Below are 24,908 nucleotides of genomic sequence, written 5' to 3' on the forward strand. Positions count from 1 at the left end.
AACTCATTTTCTTCTGGTTCTATATCACCTAAATTCTCCTGAAAATTCTTCCTGTTCCATAATCGAATAATTTGAATTATTGTGGGGTGCCTGATTAACACTTTCAGGGACTAATAGGGGAAGGGGAGCATGATGGGGGTATCTAAGGAAAATACCAAAAATACAGTATGATCATTACGTTTATCATTCTTATTTATTTATCACACAATGTCTTATTTATCTAACTACAATTTGGCATAGTCTTTGGGAGATGAACTTTTAGCATTTGAAAAAAATAAATGATTTAATGGGAACTTGCGAAAAACCATCTTGCCCCTTACCATGGGGTAAAATGGGGTAGTGAAAATGGGGCAAAATGGGGTAAGCTAATTATTATCACAATAAATACACATATGAATTTCTTCGGTGTTATCATCATCCACACCAGCACAAGCATTGTGAGCCCAACGTCCACAAAGCTGGCAGCCTACCCAACCTTCGGATGATTTCAGAAAAGGATGATTTTCATCCTTACAATAGAGACAAATTGCATCTTCATCATCATTATTTTTCGTTTCGGCTGCAACTGTAGTCTTTTCTTTCTTCTTAGCGTTTTTTTGAGCCGGGGATCATTAGGATTGGATACTTCCTTCAGTTTTTTTAAATTCTCCAGCTCATTTTTATAAGGAGTTGAAGTAATGACGGCTGTTTTTCCTCTCCGGTATTGCTTCCTCTTTTCAGTCCGTTGGACCGAAGGGATCGGCAAAATATCACCAGGGGATACATTTTCAAAGTTAGATGTAAGATCGCGGCACACTGCACGGATGGGAGATTTAGAAGCAAAAGAACATCCAGGTTCAGGTTCGGGAGCAGGTGTTTTACTCGTCTCAGGTGTGACTTGCTCGTTACGATCGGTGATAAAATCTATTCTTACTGGAGTGCATGATTCTGTTTTAACTTCAGGTCTTGTTGTAACTGCTCCAGGATGGGATGTTGTGGCCGTTGAAGATACAGTCGTGGCTACTGTGGATGAAGGCACAGATGGAACTACCTCATACTGAGGCCCTTCGGCTTCTGAAACTCTCTGTTGCTCTACACAAGACGAGTTTTCAATATTTTGTATATCAGTAGTTGCAGCAGATATGAAATCGGCATCCGTAAAATTATTTTGATTATACGGCCATATGCCACACTTTCTGAATGCGTTAATTGCTGTAGACATTGTAGCTGCCTGAATGTATGCATTTCCAAATATTTCACTTATCTGAAATACAGTTACCACACGCCCTGGGTGTGATCTCAACCAGGCCGAAACAGCATGGTCATAATATTTACTTAGTGGCCTCATGAATGCAACATCTGCTGGCTGCATTTTATGTGTGCAGTGAGGTGGAAAGCAAAGAATTATAACTCCATTTTTACGTGCCAGATCAATTACTTCCAAATTTTGAGTGTGACTTACATGCCCATCCAGAAGCAGCAACACATGATTAGTACGAGTAGCTCCAGAGAATCTGATGAACTTTTTGAACCAAGTCAAAAATATTTCAGTAGCTATCCAGCCTCGAGCATTACAAACACCTTCAGTACCTGGTGGGGCGTGATCTAACAATTCTGGTTTCATTCGTTGTCTCGGGAAAATCATCAGTGGAGGCATGTAGGTTCCAGCAGCGTTAAAACATATTTCTACTGTTATAGTCTGGCCGCGTTCTACAGATGATAACGAGCCTACTTGTTTTCGCCCTTTCAGGGCCAATATTTTGCTTTCGGTTTTAGATACAACAGAGATACCAGTTTCATCACAATTATATATTTTGTCAGGAGTTAACTTATACTTATACTTATATCAGATCGAGAGTTGTAAGTCCAAAAAGACGTTCTTCCATATGTTTTAGATATGCCACCATTTCGTCTTCTTCTTTTGTTGTAAATATAGGTTGTTTAGGGCCCAAAGGTACACCAATCGTAACTTCACCACCTTCTTTCATTTTCTTAACATATCGCTCTAAAGTAGTCTGAGGCACTCCGTATTCAGAAGCGGCTTTTCTGTAGCCCATATCTTTACTTAATACTTTATCTATAGCTGTTTTCATAGAAATTTTTGACCACTCTCCTCTTTCAGTTTTTTTCTTGTATGTACGTACCATTGTTTTACCTGAAAAGTAAAACCACGTTAGTCACGTACCTATTTATCAACATAGGTATCAACATAGGTATGTTGCCCCTATACCCCATCTTACCCCATACCCAATGCCCCGTGTTGCCCCAAAAGCTGAATTAGTAAAAAAATATTTCTCAAAAGAAAAATAATAACTGAACATTTATCCAACTATACCGCAACAAAGTATACAACCCTAACAACCATATACGAGAAAAGTCATAAATTGGGTAGTCATAATTACCTTTCAGTAAAGACGTTTTTAACTGCGTAAAATTAGATCGAGAAGACACTCAACGTGATGTTCGTTTGTCAACAAAAAACGCGTGCACTCCCACTCACTGTTTCTGTCGCACTGACGGTTGATCGAGTATGGCTTCCTATTGGCTTATTGCTTTCTATTCGCAAAAGTCTAGTTTCTTGCATGTGTGCGTGATCCCGTCATACCTCGCATCCCCGTCATACCCCCCTTCCCCTATTACATTGGACAATATGTGTATTTGTTTACTAGGTGGAGTAATTTGGCTATATTCGTAACTAGAATTAGACTCACTTCCACTTATATTGCTTAATTCATTAGACATCCCTGATACATAATCCGGATCTTTATTACGTTTGGCTTTATTAATTTTGTTAGAGCTCCAAATAATTTTCAGTTTTTCTTTGAGTTGTAGGTTTAGAGCGATAAATACCATACGTTTGCCTCGACTACCACTATAGTAATGTAGTTTTTACACCATCAGGAAGTAGAGATTGCAACGAACAAAAAGCACACCGACTCTTTGAAAAAAGCTGATATTTTGAGGCGAGAATTTTTGATTGAAAATTAGGGTATCAAAATAAGGTGAAAAAATAAATATTTCAACTCAAATAAATTACAGTGTATTTGGGACATAAAAAGGTAAGATTTCACCAAATTTCGTAAGAATTTTTTTCAAGATAAAAATAAAAAATCAAAAACATTTCTTCACGTAAATTTTGAGGTTATGTGAAAAAAGTGTAGATACAAAAGTTGTAGATGTTCTTATCACATACAACTTTACCATCCAACTTTTTTCCATAGGATTTGTAGTTTTGCCGGAAATCGAAATGAAATATTTTTTACCCTATACTCACCCCTCCCACTGTCCGAACTCAGATCGCCCGTAATTTATTTTTCCTTTCAGTTTCATCATATTCCCTTCCTTTTCTAATGCGTTTCATCCTATTATTATTTTTTTTCACATTTTACCATTTTTGAAGGCTTCAGCCCTGGTTTACTAAATCATAAGCGACCTACAGTTTTTTGACATATTTGTACTGTTTTCAATATCTCATTTCGTTTATTGCCTTCTTGGATACTCATAATCCATTAATTTGATCTGGGTTCTATTTGAAATAATGTGATTATTGGGTGAAAAAAGAATTGCCCGGTATCGAAACACTTTGTATATCATCGTAGAGGGCCTCCGTTGAATGGGTATAGTATACCCACTAAACAGATATTGATGGGAAATAAGATGGTGGGGCATCCAGCTTCCAAAGGGGGACATATATCAGGAAATAATATCGATAGAATCTGAAACGTTGGTCTCATTCGTTGATCAATTATTGAATATAGTAGTTTCCTAGTGATCCTTATAAACTTGGTGTGTGAACGAATCTATCAAAGTAGAAAGGTGTGATTGACCTGACGGTTATTTGAAGTATAAAGGTTTGTTGATTTCATTTGAACTAGCTGAGGTGCATACCATTTCATTGTCATAAACGAAGCGCTATAAAGTTGAATTCAAATTTGAAGAAATGATAATTATATATTGTGACTTTAGAAAATACATCTGAAAGACGTTGCAGTCTCTGTTAATTGCAATGGAATAAGTTTGATTTTATTCAAATAATTGAATAGGTAACAAAATATTCAAGTAAAAATTATGCTTCTTCTTCAGTTCGATATTGTGTTATTGTTAATTTTTTTTTTACTATTTCAAGGAGAGTTATTCCCAATTTCGTTATGAATGTTTGTTATTCGAATCCATCTACTAGTAATTTAGAAAAGAGTATTTGGTGAAAATACGCTGAAAAAGGTTGTATTGGGTGTTAGCAAAGCCATATATCTTCAAACATCGTACTTCCTTTATGATTTTGATAGGAGAAGCTAAAAAAAATGTGTTCTGCGAATCTCTCTAGATTCAATGGCAGATACTAGTTCGTCATGAGGATATTTTTGGTGTACCATTTTATCCTTGTCAAATGATAATCTAGGAGAAATCCTTTCTTTAGGATTCCAGAATAATTTTTTGATCTGTTTTTCACCATTCTATATATTTATAACTCCCTCTTGGAGACATTTTTTGATCAACACGCTTTTATTAGCTTCACTTGTATGTTTGTTTGTTACCGACTCGTTTGAACTCGATTTTGACTAACTTTGAAAGAACGGGGATGTATCTTACTTACACCAGAATAATATTACTTTTAGCACTGATGTGCATAATATTAATGTGAGGACTAACTTCACCATCCTTCAGCACAGAGTTCTTTAGAAGGAGTTTCAGCTACCAGATCTGTGCAATGTATAATGACATTTCCGAGCTCATGAAACGAGATGACTTCAATCATTAAAATACCAATTTCAAACGATTCTTATTATCTTCAAACTATTAACGACCCAATAGCTACCTACCTATTACAAATCTATAAATAGTCATAATATTTTAAGATAAATAAAAACCCTTTGCGTACTTTGAGGTTAAGTGGAAGAGCAATTGATATAATAAATGATCTGATTAGTTTGCTCTAAATGTATTAGAAGATAATGAAGACGATATTATTATTATTATTATTTTAAATTTTGTACATTTATCAAGAATCGTGACAATACAATAATTTCATTAGTTTATCTCATTATCCTCATCAGGATCGCCAGGATTAAATAATTGCCTGACACAGTCTCTAAGTGAGAGCAAGTAAGATAAACACACTGCCTGCGCATGCGTATACATTTTATGTTGAAATAAATTGGCCTTGAAGTAGCAAGCCAAACTCGAAAGTGGAAATAAAATAGTTTAAAACAGGGAAAACACGCTTAAATGGCAACAGCAAACTAAAAAATTATTCGAAATTAATTTGAAATCATGTTCAACATTAATAATGAGTCCTATGGCTTGATGTAACTAATGACTTTCAATAAGTCTGAAATCAGAATGAATCTATTCACAAAAAAATTTATTTTGTTGTTAAAAAGCCTGGGATGTTAATATCCATTGTTATAAATACTTAGTTAGGAGCTGTTTGCACGATTGGAGCCATAATGAATATTCAGAAAGTACAGAACGTCTGCATTAGACTAATATTCAGCTTGTAGTACAGAGATCATATGACCCTCCTTCAATCAATCAATTGAATTGGTTAAAAATGCAAAATAGAAGAGAATTGCATTTCGCATTCACAAACTGATAAAAACCCAACAATCCACTTATTTGGTGAAGAAACTCCTTCCCAGACATCAGATACATTCAAGAAACATTAGATTTGATAATGATTTCGACATTCCGAATCGTAACAGCACTATGAACAATCCTTCACGTATCATGCTGTTATAATGTATAATTTATTCAGTGAATCTTTGAAAAATTCATTACTACCTCTATTCAAAAGTAAACCTAAAATTGAATTGCTCAGTCAACAGTGATACAAACAAACATTTGTATTTCATTTCACTATTTTTCTGAAACTGTCATTCATTTTCTGTAATGTTTCTTTTTTTCAATCATGGTTGAGTGGAAGAATAGCGCTTTGCTGAACTGAAATAAACGTGACCATTTATTATTATTATAATTTTTATATACGACATTGTGTAGCAATCCTATGAATGATATCTGATTCAATTCCATAACTAATGTTTGGAGTACAAAGTGAGTGAGAAAAAGTGTTTTCCGTATAATTCAATATACAAATGAAAGTAGTTGTTCCGAGATGGCTTTTTCTTCCAGTTTGTGTCTGAAAGTTACTTCTTCGCATGACCTACTCATCTTTGTTAAGAGTTCATTGTGAAATCAAATACTTTCTTCCTCTCTTTGGATGGAGAATTTATGTATAATAGCATATTTTCTTCATATATGATTTTCATAATGTCAATGTGATATTGTAGCATACACAAAATTTCCGTCACATTTTGTATGTATTTCTCGAAACATAAATGGTTATGTTATGTCTATATAAATGACTCCAGAAATGTGCATTTTAACCCAAAGAAAAAGTATTATTATTATAAATGTTTTCCAGCATGTTCAAAACGAAAAACAGGCTTTACTTTTACACACACAGAAAAAATTATTACCAAGCCAGTATTAGAAATGGGAATTTTGAGTCACTGATAGGAAATAATTTGAAAAAATCAGTTGACAATCAAATAGATCTACTTTCTGACATGTTTTCTCTCATAATTTGAAAAATGTTCTCGAAGATCAATTCCATGTTTTACACAGACAATGATTTCCAAATGGTACTGTTTTAATGACACGAAAAATAACAACAATTATTTGATTCTCATCTTGTTTGTCTTTTCTGTTCTTTTCATATGTAATTGAGTCTCCGCCTTCATAAATTTGCAAACTCACAAAAGAGTAACATCATTATTGTTATTACGCTGCGTTGCAGATCTAATGATACTTTCTCTCATTCGGAAGTCGTGCAGTGATCGCATAATACAGCGGAAAACATTAGATAAGACATGCACTTTTCGCTTGGTTCATGTTTATCTACTTTCTCCTAGTCACATCAAATTCTCAGCTGCATTTGCAACTGCAGTTACGTAATTGAGTGGACCGAAATAGTTGTTCCAGGTGGACTAACTGAAAGAAAATTCATAATTATGAAAATGAGAAATGGAAATTTCTATGTTTTTACCTCTTTTCTTCTGAAGTATCTTGGGGTGATTTTTCGTCTAAGGCACTCCTGGTTGAACCATAACTTCTGCGTTGGTACTTCATTTTCAGTTCAAAGTAGTATGTGGCTTGTCTAGCTGCACTTGCTCCTTTCAATAAATTGATAGATGGAGATCATCATGAAAAATGAGACATAAAAATGTTTTTTCATTTCTCATTTTTACACGCTTTATATAATAATAATAATAATAATGATAATGTATTTGACAGAATAATCGACAGCTGGTTATTATACAGGGTCCTGCAACAGTGGCGCGGTGTTCCATATCTCAATTTAGGAAACAGATAGGAATCCCAATTTCTATAATATTACCTCATTGCATGAGCTCGACAAAATAAAAATATTGGCGGTCACACAGGGTGTTCAATTTTTTCTGGACGGATCCCAAATGTGTTTTTTTAAATAGCAACCTATATTTTTTATTGCTTTTTCGGTTTATACATAGAAAATAAAAGACACTTTATGTATTTCTCCACTTCGAAAATATTGACGGTTTTCGAGATATCTAGTATGACAGGTTTTTTTTTCCAATATTCGTCACTCAGAATATTTGAAACTATAAAGTTGTGCCAAGTGAAATTGTATTTTATTTTTTTGTCGAATATTATACATTGGTAACTCTCTCAAACGATGTAACTGAAGTCGACCTGTGATATACAGGGTATGAAAAACCGCTTGCCGCATATTGTAAATAAAAATTTGCAGAATCTTCCTTATTTCAAATGAAACACCCTGTATATTATCGATACATAAAGAGCGCCAACGAAACATCTTCAAATTTCATTGAGTATTCCCTATGGCTAGGTTCAATGGTTTTTCTTAAAAAAGCATTTATTTCGAAAAATGGTCTTTCTTCCTATTTCTACGCCATAAACTCGATGAAAGACTTTTTTCAAAGAGAAATCCATTTGACGTCTAATAAGAATGTACAAAAGATATCTTGTTTCAATTTTGTACATTATAGCGTGTCCAATAGTTTTTCTTATTTTTTTTTCTTTTTTCTAAAAATGACAACTCTCTATTGTATCGCCATAATATCAATGATTTTTTTACTGTGAAATCCATATGTTACGGCGTGATTGAGATATATGTAATGTGTATAACACATTTATTCTCTAAATAGAACACCGTGCAATTTCTTCATTTGATGCATAGCTTTTGTCCAAGCCTTTCCTTAAAATATCGCCCCATGCCTAAAATTACCTGTTGCTAGATAAACAAGTTTTGAATGTACGAAAGATATTTTGTTTCAATTTTGTACATTATAGCGTGTCCAAACAAATATTTTTTAACGAAATAAATGTATGTACCTATCACATTTTTCTAAACGGAAAATTATTTTTTTCATTGGATGCAGAATTTTTCCCATAAATCGTGCAATATCAAATCAAACAGGATTAAATGAAAAAACATTGTGAATATTACTAATTTTTTTTTTCATGTGATGGTGTATATTCATGAATTCATGGCTCAAGTTCTAGATATTTAAATTTGTCAACTTACAAATTACAAAACTAAAAAAGGAAGAGTTTAATGAAGGTTGCTAATAAAACTTTCATAAAATATGTTCGACATGTCTTTCATTTTCTTGAATGCAGAGCTGGAGTCTATGTTTGAAAGACTGTTCTATCCTGCGCAAGACAGCTGGTGTAATGCTACCAAAAGCATTCGTTATTCTAAGTCGCATATTTTCGGAAGAAGCTGGTGGCTTGGTGGCTCGACGTGAACCATATTTTTCATGTATCCCCATAAGAAAAAATCCAGTTTTGTTAAATCTGGTGATCTAGCGGGCCACCGTACAGGCCCATTACGTCCTATACATTCATTGGGAAATACTTCATTTAGATTATCTCTCACTTTTGCCGATCAGTGAGCAGGCGCACATACATTGTTCCATTCATACGTCCCTGAAAAAAGTATGGACCAGTTACATATTCTCCAATGAGACATTCTCCAGACATTTATCGACCACCTATATTGATAGTCCACCTGTCTCAATAAGTGGGGATTTTCTGTCGAATAATAAATAATAATAAAAAACCTGTCATGCTAGATATCTCGAAAACCGTCAATATTTTTGAAGTGAAGATATACATAAAGTGTCTTTTATTTTCTATGTAGAAACCGAAAAAACGATGAAAAATATAGGTTGCGTTTTGAAAAAAAACAGTTGGGATCCGCCCAGAAAAAATTGAACACCCTGTGTGACCGCCAAAATTTTTATTTTGTCGAGCTCGAGTAATAAGGTGATATTACAGAAATTCAGATTCCTATCTGTTTCCTAAATAGAGATATGGAACACCGCGCCACTGTTGCAGGACCCTGTATATCAGTAATATAGACATATTCTGCAGTAGGTTAGGTCCAAAGTGATTTGGTCTATTCGACTCCCCACCGCAACCCACAAGGATTTATTGTGGCTCACACCTATTCACACTCGGACAAATAAACCCAGCTTCTCAACGAAGCCGATTAGTTTGTATGGTGAGTGGTCTTTCAGGTCAGATGGTTAGAGTACGGCTCTGACGAACTCTAAAAACCTGATTCGGTCCCCAGCGGGGCAGGCACCAAGTATATACTCTGCTGTTTCATCGTTAATGAGGTAATCGGATAGTTGAGCTGCAAGATTCCCACCTTGATACCCGCGACAACCTTCCCATATGAGGGTTTCTGAACGTCAGCTACACCTGACGATGAAGGGCTTTTTGGCCGCTCAAGAATTTGGTGCAAGATGGTTTCATAAGGTACCCGCTCTCAAGGAGATGACTCTGTCGTTTCCTGGCTGCACCACCAAACTTTTTTTCAGATTCAGTTATTGGATCGGGAGTAGGGGAGTTGAGAAGCTCTCGCTCCTGATTAAAAATTTACAGGGAGGTCAGTTGGAGTCGTAAGCTCGACATTCATCTCCTCTGTAGACTCGCTCCTGATCTAAATTTTCAGAGAGTTCAGTTGGAGTCGTGAGCTCGACATCCATCTCCTCTGTAGATTCGCTCCTGATCCAAATTCACAGTGAGGTCACTTGGAGTAGTGAGCTCGACATCCATCTCTTCTGTAGACTCGCTCCTGATCTAAATTTACAGGGAGTTCAGTCGGAGTCATAAGCTCGACATCCATCTTCTCTGTAGACTCAGCGTCAGAAAGAATTTTTAAGTTCTCTCTGTCCATAAACGTCCCACGAAGAGGTAGGGAAAGAAGGTCAATCACGGAAGAGCCCCGCGTTACCGTGACAAGGCGATGCTACAACAAGAGGGCGCCCAGTATCTCGAAGATTCCCTCCAAAATTTGTCTATTCAATTCTGAGGTCTTGTGGTATTACTTTCAATAAAAAAATGAAAAATGATTTGAAAATTTGAAAGAAAAATATTTCCGGTTTGTAATATTACAATTCCTTTTTTCAGCTGGGAGATGTGGCTGGCCATCATTCTCTTCAGTATTCTGCTATGTATCCTAGCATTCCTGGACACGAGAAAACCCAAAAATTTTCCCCCTGGTCCAAAGTGGTGGCCAATTTTTGGAAGTGCCCCGCAAATAGCTCAATTACAGAAGAAGACTGGTCATCTGTTATATGCCACTTCTGAAATGTCTAAGAAGTACGGACCTATTCTTGGCATCAAAGTAGGAAGAGAAACCATAGTTGTAGTCCATGGGACTCGAGCTAACAAAGAATTCTTGTTTTCGGATGATATGGCTGGAAGACCGCTTGGCGATTTTTATGATTTAAGAACGTGGGGAAAACGAAAAGGTATTTTAATTTTTTGTTTGACTTTCTTCAACGGATATTTTAATGTTTGACATCGAAAGGAGATCGATAATAGATAAAATGAATATGGCATCTACAAAAACATTCAAGAGTGCCACCCTGTGTAGTATTGGAGTTTCGAAAAAGGGGCCCGATCTGGCCCAATCCGTCTGAGCATGAACATTTACTTTAATGATGATACAAGCCAACTTGGAGTTGGTTATAAATTCCGAATTATCACCCATAACCCATGTGGATTGTTGATCAACTAAGTACATCGTTTCTGTTTATAGGGATTCTTTTGGTGGACGGAAAATTCTGGCAAGATCAACGAAGATTTTTCGTGAAGCAATTGCGAGAATTCGGTTTCGGAACAAAAAACATGTCCACCTTGGTAGAAGAAGAGGCTCAGGAGTTGGTAGAATACATCTTCAGGACAATACGTTACAACGATTCCACACTGTTCAACATTCAGTCACTGTTGACCGTGCACATTTTGAACAGTCTTTGGAAAATGCTAGCCGGGGTCAGATACAGCGCTGAGGATGAAAAAATGCGTGAACTGCAAGATATTCTTAGTGAGTTATTCCGCTCCCTCTCTATGGTGGGAACCACCTTTAGCCATTTCCCGATATTGAGGTACTTAGCACCGGAAAGGTCTGGATATAACCTTTATGTGAACTCCCACAATCGAATTTGGGAATTTCTCAGCAAAGAGATAGCTCATCACAAACAAACTCATAATACTCACGAACCGAGAGATGTTATTGATGTATACCTGAATGTTCTCGAATCACTAGATAATACAAATGATGAGTTCAGTGAGGAGCAGTTGCTCGCTACTTGCATGGACATGTTTATGGCTGGTTCAGAAACCACAAGTAATACGCTCAGTTTCTGCTTCCTTTACCTAATACTAAACCAAGATGTACAAAGAAAAGCACAAGAAGAGATCGACAGGGTTATTGGCAAATATAGAAATCCTCGTTTAGATGATAGACCCAAGTGAGTATAATTTATAACAAATAATAATAGTAAGTTGAAGAGATGGCATCTCCCATCCTTTTCATGAATGTCAGAGATGAACGATGCTTCAATTGTAGTCCTAACCTCTGACATTAACTGCTCAACTTTTACTGCAGCTTTCGCTATAAGGCAACTAGAGCTTGGCACCCGAATAGGTGAAGGCAATGACATCTATTCTCATAAAGACTAATTATACTTACTCAGGTTTGTCCTTCAAGGATACTTGAGTTCAGGAAAGCATTCGCCGGATGAAATGGCGCTGTCTGTTTGGGAACACAATTTTTTTCTCAGAAGGTTAAAGTGAGATCCCAATACGATAGCGAATAGTGTTTCACGCAAAATATTCTGTTGAGGCAAAATTTTCTCCTGTTTTCTCAGAAGTAATCATTAACTCGACCAAAATAATATTTCGTTATATCCGATAATGATCTATTCCTTATTCCACAGTACTGCTACTGCTATGATTCGAAAGCGACCTGGCAGGCTTCGCAAGGGTAGCAAAAACTTACTCGTATATGCCTACATTTTTTCTGTGTGTCACATGAGTTTATCCATGGCGAAGATGCCCATTTCAACCTGAAGAGCGTCTTTTTGAAGATGTAAATGCTGGATGTTTTATTCTCTAGGAAGTTTAGAACAAACCAGAACTTTCCTAAGTCCTTGACTTCAGATGTTTTTTTTTTAGTTGCTGTCTGTTTATGTGATATTGGTGGTGGTAAATATTCGTGTTTTTTGTAAATGTAATAGAGTGGCATTTTCTAAGATTAAGTGATGAAGAGTTTTTCTCGCAGAATTTCACAAGATTATTGATGGCGTTCTGAATGAGGAGTGAATCATTGGAACAACTAGATATATCGTTAATATAAATGTTGAAAAGGTGAGGCCCCAGATGGGAGCCTTGAGGAAATCCGGAAGTAATATTGATGAATCTAGAACTGAATTTTCCCAGAGTGACTGCCTGGGACCTATTTGTAATATACGACTGAAACCATCTTAGCCGTGTATACCGATTTCCGCCAGCTTGTCGAGTAAAGTTGCATGATCTATATCGTCGAATGCCTTGCTGAAATCGGTGTAGATGGCACCAATCTGGTAGCCTTTAACCATGGTCTTCAAGAGATATTCAGTATAAATAAATAAATTGGTTTCAATTAAGCGATGTTTTAAATCCATGCTGTTCATTATTGATTGAGGATCCAACATCAAAGTATATATAGTCACAAATGATTGATTCGAAAAGTTTGGAAATCAAGCAGAGTTTCGATATAGGGCGATAGCTTTCAAACTGATTACCACTTTTGAAGATGGGAACTACAAGTGCAGTTTTCAATATTTTTGGGAAGCCTTCTTCGATAGACTTATTGAATAAAATAAATAGGATAAGAGACATTTCTTAAGGGCATTATTTTAAAAAGCAAGTGGGTATACGATCCACGCCAGGTGATTTCTGAGGAAGATTCAGCATCTTTCTCAAAATGGAATTTTGAGGGATGTGATAAGGACTAAATGTTAATCTACCTGGTGGATTCATACCTATTGCCGGGTTCAATGAAGAAGCGAAAAACTTTGAAAAAACGTCACATATCTTCTGTCTGTCTGTTAAAAGTATTTTGTCTGCATTCTTTATAGCATTTATCGTGGTGTGATCGCCCTTTTTCGACTACAAACTGCCAGATTTCTTTGGGATCGAAACGTATTCTGATTTCTATTTGGTTTATATAGGTGTTGTAGCCGGAGTCAATCAGAAATGTTGACCTACCTCTCTAAAGTTTGAATGTTAAGTAGTCTGTCATCTATCGGAGTTATAGACGAAAGATGGGCAAAAAACTAGCAGAATTCGTCCAACAAAACCGGAAACCAGTTTTTGTACGTTTGTTGGGTGTCAAAATTTCCATATCATTCATATCATTCGAATGGGAAGTCATTTAACAAAAAATACATCTGAGCAATTGATATTGTGGAAAATAAAATTTGTGCTGGTAGGCCGTGCCAAATGGAACTTGAATTTTCAACCGTTTCATCTTTTCATCTGCTACTGCGGCAGGCTAAATCAACTTCCATCATTAATGAAAATATTACCTCTAACGATTTTGATGATCATTTTGCCCAAGTAGCCGAATCTATCATAAAATCTCTACCTGGTATTCCTGAAAAGGAATTACCACAGTATATAGCTATATTAGAACCAGTAGGATCACTTCGATGTCGGCACTTTGATGTTGATGGTATGAAGTTTTTACTGCGCTGGATCCCCCGCGCAACTGGCTGAGTCGTGTTCAGTGTATATACACTGCTCGACACATGAATCTTTTATATACTGCTCCACATAAACTCGGATACGATTTTTATTAAGTCAATTCCAAAAAAGGTGATAAAATAGAAGTGACATTTGAAGAGAAAATGAGAAAAACGATGAATGTCTAACAACCCTAAATCTTATTCAATAAAGCATTTTTTACTTTAAATTCGGGTTTTTATCAAATCAGTTACATATGTATTTTTAGCAAGTATGAAATATCCACATATCATAATAAATAAAATAAATTAATTTTTGTTACCGCTCTCACTTACTGTCACTGCTTCTACGTAAGTAGAACTGTGACTGTTGAATTCACTCACTTCTCACTTGTATAAAGAAAACTTCGAACTTTGAACAAAATGGCAGAAAGGTCAAAAGATAGGTTAAAACATGAAATTGAAACTTGAGACTCTGAATGGCATGGGGCACACTGTTGCCAAGTGCCAAATTGAACAATCCTGTGATATATCAATACACCGAAAATTTTTGTTAAAAAACCTATATGGATGATTATACATGATATATCTGAAGTATCAATTGATGTTATGAGAGTTATCGTTGGTCAGATATTATGGATGCGTGAAATTATCCACTGAAAATTTTGTTAAAGAAAGTAAATTGTAGAAATCACATATTTGGCGATGCGCCGGCAACTCTGCATAATATCTGTCAATTCACTGTCGATCTACTGCGCCGCTTGAAATGTTGATCCCAGGAGCAGGTCACGCCCCAAAATGCAAAAAATGAAATCTTGACTAACATTTTCATGGAAGTGATCCTACTGGTTCTTATAGCAATTATTCTGTGGAATCACTACATTTCTCAAATATTCTTCCAGCACCTTCATCTTCTTTCTTTCTGCTTCCTGTTACCGACTCTGAAGTGGATACCATAAAATCGTTGAAAATTCTTCATGTGTTGACGTTCACGACTTAAATAGTAGAATTATTAAAGAAACATCAGATATAATTCTGATACTGTTTACCGAGCATATTAATCTTATATTTATCACAGGAATTTTTCCAGATATTATCAAAGTTTCGAAGGTTATTCCCTTATACAAAAAAGGAGATGCTTCACTGATTGAAAACTATCGTCCGATATCCATCATTTGCATTTTTACCAAGATCATTGAAAAAATTCTGAAACAAAGATTAGCAAATTATTTCGAAACTAACAGATATTTTAGTGATTCGCATTTTGGTTTTAGAGCTGGTAGCTCAACCACAGCAGCGGTAATGGATATAATCAGTGGCATAGTCGAAAGCCTTGAACATTGGAAGTATAGAGCTATCACGTTGTGTGACCTCTCAAAAGCCTTCGACTGTGTCGATCATAACATCCTACCGAAAAAATTTGATTTTTATGGAATAAGAGAAGTTGCATTTTCACTTTCTGAAAATGCAACTCCTCTCATGCAGACGAAACATTTCATACTTCAGGTTCAATTCAACCATGGCGTCCGGCCCAAATTTTGTTCTCTTTCATCATGACTCCGAAATCGTGCAATTATTTTTTGTTACTTTTCAGTATGCCTTATGTGGAGTGTGTTGTAATGGAATCTTTGCGGATGTTCGGTGGCCGCTGTTTCACTGTTCCGCACAGGGCCCTCAAAGACACTGAATTGTTCGGATACTCAATACCAAAGGTAAATATTTTAGAAACTTAATTAGTGGAGGGTACTTTATCCTGAAAGAGTTTATGGGAAACGGTTTCAATTGATATATTATCTGACTCCTATAAGGGTATGGTCAATCGTTCATTTTCCTAGTCTAAATATGTTTTCTTCTCAAACTGTATTGATTTTATGTACCTATCTGGTACATAAGGAAGAGTTTCTTTCTCATTCATGAAATTGTATAGACTGTATCTAGGAGGGATAAATACGTGTGACCTTCCTACGTGGTGGCCTACCGGAAAACAACGATTCACCCGGCTAATACCACGATGGACATTGAATTGAATCCAACAGATATTTATGAAAGGCATTCATGCAGAGAAGTGTAAAAATGATTCGAAATGTTTTCCTACAAGTCAGATTGGTCATAATCTGAATGGAATGTTGTTGTGCAATGATCACGGAATGAGCTGCTGCAGAAAATGTAAGCGTTTCAAAAATGCGCATAGAAAATTCTTGGTTAAATTAACAGCTGCGATGACCTGTCTGTAATTTTCTACTTTTATAATCATCAGATCTTCCGGAAAGTTTCCAGTCAGAAAGGACGAATTCATCAGAGAATTCAATGATTTGACATATAATGAGGGGCATGTTTGAAAAAAATCGTTCAGGCCAGTATCTATGAGAAAACAACTACTTCCCTGGTTGAAACCATGGAAGGCATTGGATTAAATCCGACAGGTGTCAGTTCCTTCTTAGAAAAAATTCCTGCATATTCTGTTGGCGATACAACTGCCGAAATCGATTAAAGCGAACGACAAAGAACATATTTGTCATCGTACCATTTGCCCCATATGCCCTCGTGAAGATTTTTTCCTTTCACGAGGAATTGGGTGATTTTGATATGCGGTTGAATAATGCCTCGTTTACGGGCAGAAGGGACGATGACAAATATGTTTGTCGATCGCCTCAGTCTAGTTCGAGGAATGATACTCTGAAAGGATTTTCAATCATGGAAAACAATCGACTCCATGTTGATGATGGACACCACCGTGCACTGACGAGAGGCCAAATAGCTCGAAACTGGTCTGCAACCCGTTCCAATAATTGAAAATCGATTTTGGCAGTTGTATCTCTAACAGCATATGTAAGAATTGCTTCTGTATAGAATCCTGCCCTAACAGCTGCCAAATATAACCCAACACCCTTCGGAGTATTAGCTAGGGGAGAAGTTGTTTTCTGATAGGTGTCAGTCCATCAACCTACAGTGTAGGTGACTTGAAACTGAGATTAACGAATTGTTCTTTTAGATGATTAACTGTTTGACCATTTGATGATGAAAAACAGCACATTTTTCAGAAATAACTGTGGAGTTTCATGAAAGACGGCAGAGTTTTCTATTTATCAAGCTGAATAACTGGTCTATCCACGATAATAATCATATAATATTCACAATATAAATTTTATGTTGGACGCATTTGGATTTACGTTAGATTCATCAGTTGTTGTGTTATCATTTCAACATATAAGGTGCCGTATACAGAAACGCGTCTTGAATGAAATCTTGAGGCAAAATGCACTTTCGAACCACCATCCAAGTCAAAAGCAGAGAATTATAAATACCCTGATCGAACGTGTCCGTAGAATATGTGAAACAGAACACCTACAAGAAGAATTGGAGCATCTTCAAGTGGTTTTAAGATCGATTGGAGACAGTGTAACCGAGATTGACAAGGCCATAAAACCAGAGACTTCCACAATTCATAATAGGGATGAAACTCGAACAGTTGCGCGTGCATTTCTATCGTACATTCTTAGGGTTAAAGATAGAATCAAAAAAAATTTGGAAGCATAAAATAAAAACAGTGTTTGAGCCCACTAGGAAAATACAACAGAGCCTTAGATCTGCGAAAGACAAAGGAGATCCACTGTCAGCTACGGGGGTATATCGTATTTCATGCACCTGTGGAAAAGTTTATATCAGTCCCACCAAAAGATCCGTGGGTACGAGGCTGAATGAACATCGGAAAAACTAGAGTTTAGTCAAATAGACGAATCGACAGTAGCGGAACACGCGCTTAGTGAAATTCACACGATACTGTTTGAAGATATGAAAATACTTGCCCCCGATCATGGATACCACAGTCAGCTTGTACAGGGAGCCATTAAAATTCATTAACATACGGAGAAGTACAACAGAAAAGAGGAGACGATAACGGTTAACCGGATTTGGAATCCCATACCCAAAGATGCTAAAGTGGTAACAGCGTAATGCAATGTTACGGCTCTTAGAGATGATAGGTCAATCATCAATAAGTATTAATACCGTAACTCCCCCATGTCCCCTCCCGGGTTGAGTGCCCTGAGTTGAAATCTTCTCCACACGGTTAATGTGTGCAGAACATCCCATCTCGTCCATCCACCCCCGCTCCTCCGTAGCAGTCTTGAACTTACTGATGAGCACTTCAGCAAGATTGACATCTGACCTTCTTTGGTCGAAAGTCAGCCTCTAGGCACTTTTACTTTCTGATCTGTTGTATTGTTTCATCTTGACTTTCATAACTGAATTTTTGCATGGAGTTCCCAAAAACTAACCGGAGACTATTGTTTGAAAAGAGATCGCGGTCGAGCCAATTCCCGTAACCATACCATAACCAATAACAACCCGCTAACAGGTACGGCGGGAATAGATACGTCATTAATAGGTAATAACACTTCGGACAACACCCGAATGAAGATAGTAACACTGAAAAACGAAATCCTTAACCAATTTATAGTGTGCAAAAGTTCTATAATCATAATTATGGATAGTGTTATCCATTTTCATCAAGTAACGGGTTACCGTTTTCATAATTCAAATAATTGCTACTCAGTACAAGGCATTAAAGAAAGACTTACAATAATGGTGCATGTGTAAGAGGTTAATAATATGTCTTTCCACCACTAACATTATTATTCATATTCTTTGAGATCATTTAAAAGAATCTTTGTTGAGTTTCGATGCGATGCAAATACATCATCTATCACGTTACCGCAAACCTCTATTTCGAATTCCCATACTTTGTTATGTAATGCTTCACTTAGTTCTGAAATGATTTTCCACAAGGCATAAGAGTCATTTCCAGTATTCCCAATCTCAAATCTTATTTTGATAGTGGATCTTCTTTGCTTTTGTAACAAGTACTATCAATATGAAAATAGTGTCTTACTTTTGTCGCTATAGTTAAAACAAATCAACTTGTTTTTATTAAAGTTATGTGATGTATTTTTGCAGGACGTTTTGGTCATTGGCAACCTCTACGGAGCAATGTTGGAAGAAGGAGGATCCTTCGAAGAACCGGCAATGTTCAAACCGGAACGGTTTCTCAAAAACGGCAAGATATCTCTCCCGGAAGATTTTTTGCCTTTTGGTATCGGAAAGCGCAGATGTCTGGGGGAATCCCTAGCAAGAGCCAACGTTTTTTTATTCATAGCTGCTCTTCTGCAGAAGTTCACGTTCAGTATTTCACCTGAGCATCCTCCGACTACCGAGTGGAAAGACGGAATCACACCCAGTCCAAATTCGTTCAAGGCCCTTGTGAAGCCTAGAATATAAGTAGAACACTAGCAATGATAATGATGATTATAATTATTTATAGGTGGTTCTCTCACGAGCAAACATACACTATTCTGTATCCACAATTTTCAATGCCAACGTTTTGGTTATTCTCGCTTTCGTCAGGGCTCCAACAAATATGATCTTTCAAATATAAAAACACCACTAAAGTAAAAATGACCAGATTTTAAAACCTACAGTATGATATAGTTTTGATCAGCAAACTCACCACAACTGCAACGGAAGGTGATGATGTCAGCTAAATGACTTTCAGAGGATTTGTTCATAAAAATCTTGAAAAAATCTTGGAGAATATATAGGATATAACACTGAACGATTTTCATTCACATATTCAGATAACAATAACAATTACAATTTATCCCCAATGAAGTTTATGTTAACGAGGGATCAGCTTGATAAGTTATCTAATACTTTCATTCCAACAAATAGATACCAAAAGAGATATAAGAAATCAATGTAAGAGTCCATGTATGAAAAATGTATTGATAAAAAAATTTCAAAATAGAGATATTAACGTAGCGCCAAATGATTCATGGGGTTGAAATTGTAATATAAAATGATATAATATGATCATACACGAACAGCTAGCTATACGTGTCTCCACAATGTCAGTTACAAAAACAAGTGCTAAGGTTGCGCAGTTCATTGAGCTCAGGCTGTCGAAATTCTCTGTTGAAATCTTCGAACTGCGCTGGGAGTAGATTGTTCGAGTTGAGTGGCTGCGGGTGTTCATAGATATCCTTCCAGAAGGATTCCACCTGATCAGCGGTCGGCGGATTACCCACAACACGTGGAGGTTCTTGGAATAAGCTACACTTCTCGCTTGCCTCACTAATGACTTCCTAGCAGCCACTAGCATTTGTATCATATCAAGGCGGTGCTGTTTGGTGGTCAGCAGCACGCCTGGACTCAAAGTGTGTTGGGTACATCGTAGTTTGGCGGATATTCGCCACCCTGCGGGCGTGGAAAGCCTGTTGGGCGCCCTGTAATCGATCAAACATTGGATACGAGACGCGTGTTGTCTCGCCGACGTAATATTAACCTTCATCTTGTGTACACGTCATTCAATTCTCCGAACTGCAAGGCCGAGATTTTGTCCTTCCGATTCGGAAAGCGACTGGACTACGCTATTGCCAGACATCAGCCTCTTCAGTTAGAACACTATGAACCTCTGCATCCAAACAAGCTTGTGGTTTCAGGGGCTTAATTCTGTGGAGCGCCCTGCATGTTCTGATTGACTCCATCGGTGACATGATGCGAGTCTCCTCTCCAGCCGTGCCAATGGGTGTTAGAACTGTCACTTCTACCACTTCGTTAGCAGGCTGGGAAGGAGCTATAAAGCTTGCCGCCGAAGATAAGATACTCAATCCCTAAGATCGTGGTCGGAAAAGGCGGCATGCTCAGGATGTGTTTCACACCACAGAACATACATTTTTGCCATGTAACCTATTCGCGCGGGCTCACTACTCTCGTAGCAATGCATAAGGTTTTCAATTAGCTCATGCGTCCACTTAAAGTGTCCGTTGTCATTGCCAGGGTATTCATTGGTAGGAAAATAGTCATTATGGGCCTCACCACCTTGCCTCAGACCCCTCCGAACGGGTCGATTGTAGGGGCCTCTTTCTCGATTACAAGAAACCAAATTTCGGGTCTACCCGGTGGTTAGCCCTGAGGACCCACTGCCGGAGGGAAAATATCGTTCTCCTTCCTGGTTGCGCCTGGGCTGCCAGTCCGCTTTTGTACCAGTTGCTTGGGTAAATGGTGGCATAAATCACCAAAGGCCAAGGGTGTTAGTGACCATCCCTTCTCATTATAATAATAATTATTATTATCATTCATAAAACTTTTTCTGTTGTAGTGAAACTTGTCTATCAGGCAATGGTTTCACTCGAACGCAACATTTGCATTGGTCATAAAAATAACAAAGTTGTTGAAATGTTTGTTCAAGTAACATAGGACATCCATTAGATGTGCAATATTATTTTTCAAAATAATATCCAGTGGACATTCATGGCATACAATACATAATATTAATAATAATGATAATAATAATCGTCTTTATTGTTTCCCAGCTGTAGTTACATACAAATATTAAATAAATCACAGAGCCAGTTGCTGACATAACAAAAGGCGAAGTTCAACTCAGTTAGCACAAGTGCTACTGAGTTGTTCTCCAACTCAACCTCAAAAAGATTCTACCTAAGCTAAGACAAAAAAAAAGTAATACATAAAAAAAATTGGAATTGTTCAAATATCTATCAAGATGCTGGAGAAGACGTCCATTTCTGAGACTTATTCTGGTCTCATAATGTATAGGGTCGGGCAGTTTATACTTAAAGTTGGCTTTCGAACAGAAGGAGTTCGAATCTTTTTCGTAAAACAGAAAGTTCTGAATTTCTTATTTCTTTTGGTAACAGGTTGATCACTTGGCATATATTATAGCTGAAAGATCGCTTGAAAAATTCAGTTTCAATACTAGGTGGGGTAAGAGTACCCTTAAATCTGATGTTCAGATTGTGAACATCAGTACGAAAAGTGATTTTTCTGTACAGATAAGGCAGCGTTTTGGTTTGTATGATTTTGTTATATAAATTAGCAGCATTCAATATCCGTCTATTTTCCATTGTGATCCACCCCGTATCCCGTAACTTATGGGATATTCTTTGATATTTCCTAATTCCATGAATGAGCCGTAGACACGAGTTTTGTACTTTCTGTATTTTCTGAGCATACTGTTTGGTTAAACATGGCCCATATAAAGTATCCGAGTAGTTGAAGCGCGATAAAACCAGTGCATCACAGATAGTTGTTTTCGTCTGCTTCGTGAGTATGTGTCTGTCCATAAATAAGTTTCAACGAAGAATATGCCAGTTGTATTTGTTTGTTTATATGTTTCTCAAACCGCAAGTCAGAGTCGATTATAACTCCAAGTGAATATTACTGGAGTTTTTTCCCAACACCAAATCGTTATTTTTAACACCTCGACACGTGTTTCGAGCACCAAGTGATCATCTTCAAAGAGGAAGATTAAAACTAGAAACTGATGCGAGCTAACCCTATTTATGCTATAAAGGTAACCATACAGGTAAACCATCCAGGCGTACCAACCATACAGGTATACCAACCTAAATTAATTTTACAATTTTGCCTTATCTATTATATTACAATATATGTTCATATAAAATAATTCTCAGCTATATAAAAATTAATTTCACAATATTGCCTATCGAAATTTATTTTTGCAATGTAGGTAGTAATTAGTAAACCCAACAATATTATTTTATTTTATTTTAACAAGCTATATAGTATACTCTTTGGTATAGGTCCGTCATCGTTATTCATAATATTATTGTGTTTACTTATTTCTACACTCTCATAGGCATCTAGTTGCCTGTTGTTGTTAACTTGTCTAACTAATCTTAATGAACTGAAGTCTATGGAATGGTTTTGTTGCAAAATATGATGGGCGACTGCTGATTTTTCAGGTCTTCCAGCATAGCAAGTGTGCTATGTGTTCCTTATATCTTACTTTAATAGATCTTTTCGTCTGTCCATAATATTTTGCATCGCAGTCCTTACATTCAATTTCGTAAATTCCAGACTTTTCCGAATTCTCGACTTTGCCTTTTAGACTTCCCAAAAGGCTCTGTAGTGTATGACTTGTTTTAAAAACCACCTTCATACCTAGTTCCTTGAAAATCTTTCCAAAGTTCCTCGTATATTGGTGGTATGGAACTGAGATGTATTTATCTTGGTTTTTGTCCTTTCTAACTCCAAGATTTTTGCATTCATTTGTGGGTTGTAAAGGAACATTATCAATCGTGATTGTTAGAGATTCACTTGTTTTCTGGCGATTCTTTTTTGATCCGAAAAGTATGATATTCGATTTAGTGGCATTTAGTAGTAGACAGTGCTCTCTTGCCAACTCAACAAATGACTCGAGATCATTGTTGATAAGCGTACATGCGTGTTCTACACCTTGAGGGAGGAAGCTGTGATAGAGTTGAGTGTCATCAGCATAAAGGTGAAATTTACAGTGTTCTAGACTACGCAACATGTTTGATGAATGAATTGTAAACAATAGTGGACCCAATATTGAACCCTGTGGCACACCTGACTTGAGTTTTAGATAGTTTGAATAGATTCCACCCTAGCACACTTTTTGTTCCCTGTTTTTGATGTAACATTCAAGAAGTCTGATAGCACTACCCGATAATCCCATATAGTTTAAAATGGCGAGAAGTAGATTATAGTTTAGAGTGTCGAAAGTTAGACTAAAGTCAAGAAGCACAAGTACAGAACAAAGACCCTCATCTGTAGCCCTAATAATGTCGTCCACGATGTGCAGCAGAGCAGTGGCGCAGCTATGCCCTTTGCGAAACCCAGATTGTACTTCCGGAAGTAGAGAAAACCGAGAGAGATGATTTCTCAGCTGTTCTTCAACTGCTCGTTCAAAAATTTTTGATAAAGTGGGTAAGACACTAATTGCATGCAGATCCTTATATTCAGTTAGATTTGTTAGATCCTCCCTGATGATAAGCCCAGTGTTTTTCAGAGATTTCTTCTTATGGTAAACATCATTTTTAAGATTGTCTATTGAAAATACTTTTGCACCTTTATATCTAGCAGACAATCCATGGATATCCGTCAATTGAAATATGGACATCCAAACTGACATTTCACATTTCACAGTAGTCGAATAACCACATCATTTGTGATGATCAGAGTGATCAGTCTGTTTTATCAGCAAAATGAAAATCAAGCAAATATGACATGAATAGAATTAATTTAAATTTCATTCATGAGTATTTCTTTTTACATCAAATTGAGCCATTCTTTTGGCCAGTAGCAAAATAGCTCATAAGAATTGTGAAAAACGGTGTAGGTAAGGGAACTATAAGAAATAAAAACAGCTCTGTCAGGAGTATTTCTTTCACATGATTTTTCCATTTTATTAACATTTTCATATCAGCTCGCAATTTAACTTTGCTCAACTAAATCAGTATAACCTAATTGTTTTCTTAAATTCAGAACTTAATTTCTTACTTGAGGATGTTACTTATTGACCAAATAATTGATCCTCAAGATCCACAGGATCGTTGCGGTTGTGCTTTTTGACCTTTTCAATACGTTTTAGACCACCAAATACTGCAGCATGGAAGCTAACGCCCATTTTTTCCCATCACACGCACCGATTGTGATGGGTCAGTCCCCACCAGGGTCCTCAAATCCTCGTCCTGGGTTACTGTAGTTCAACCACTTCGAAACTCATCATCATGGCTAAATTTTCCGGAACAAAATTTCGCAAACCATCGTTGAACACGACACAGCAGAATGCATATTTATTGAGATACAGGGCTTCAGAAACATAAGACATTGAATCGGACAAATTTTTTGAAACAACCTTATACAGGCTCTTTCAAATTCGATGCTCACCATTGGGATATTGGAAACTATGGGAGATACAAAGATGGTTGAATTGGGGCAAAGTTGCGCATTTACATGACTAACAATATGCCGTTGAGAAAGTTCTGAAATTCTGAGTTT

General features: G+C 36.8%; 1 protein-coding gene across 1 annotated transcript; it reads left to right on the top strand.

The window, feature by feature from the left end:
- The first annotated feature begins 10,135 nt into the window (after positions 1-10,135).
- Cyp303a1 (Probable cytochrome P450 303a1) lies at positions 10,136-19,836 on the top strand. Its single transcript, XM_074182694.1, has 4 exons — positions 10,136-10,805; positions 11,096-11,807; positions 15,658-15,775; positions 19,020-19,836. Exons 1-4 carry the CDS (start codon positions 10,469-10,471, stop codon positions 19,338-19,340), a joined length of 1,488 nt encoding a protein of 495 aa, XP_074038795.1. The 5' UTR covers positions 10,136-10,468; the 3' UTR covers positions 19,341-19,836.
- Positions 19,837-24,908: the final 5,072 nt, after the last annotated feature.

Source organism: Leptinotarsa decemlineata, unplaced genomic scaffold, assembly GCF_025532065.1.
Source record: "Leptinotarsa decemlineata unplaced genomic scaffold, Ldec_3_MD MMD2_P_RNA_scaffold_2, whole genome shotgun sequence".
NCBI classification, from domain to species: domain Eukaryota; kingdom Metazoa; phylum Arthropoda; class Insecta; order Coleoptera; family Chrysomelidae; genus Leptinotarsa; species Leptinotarsa decemlineata.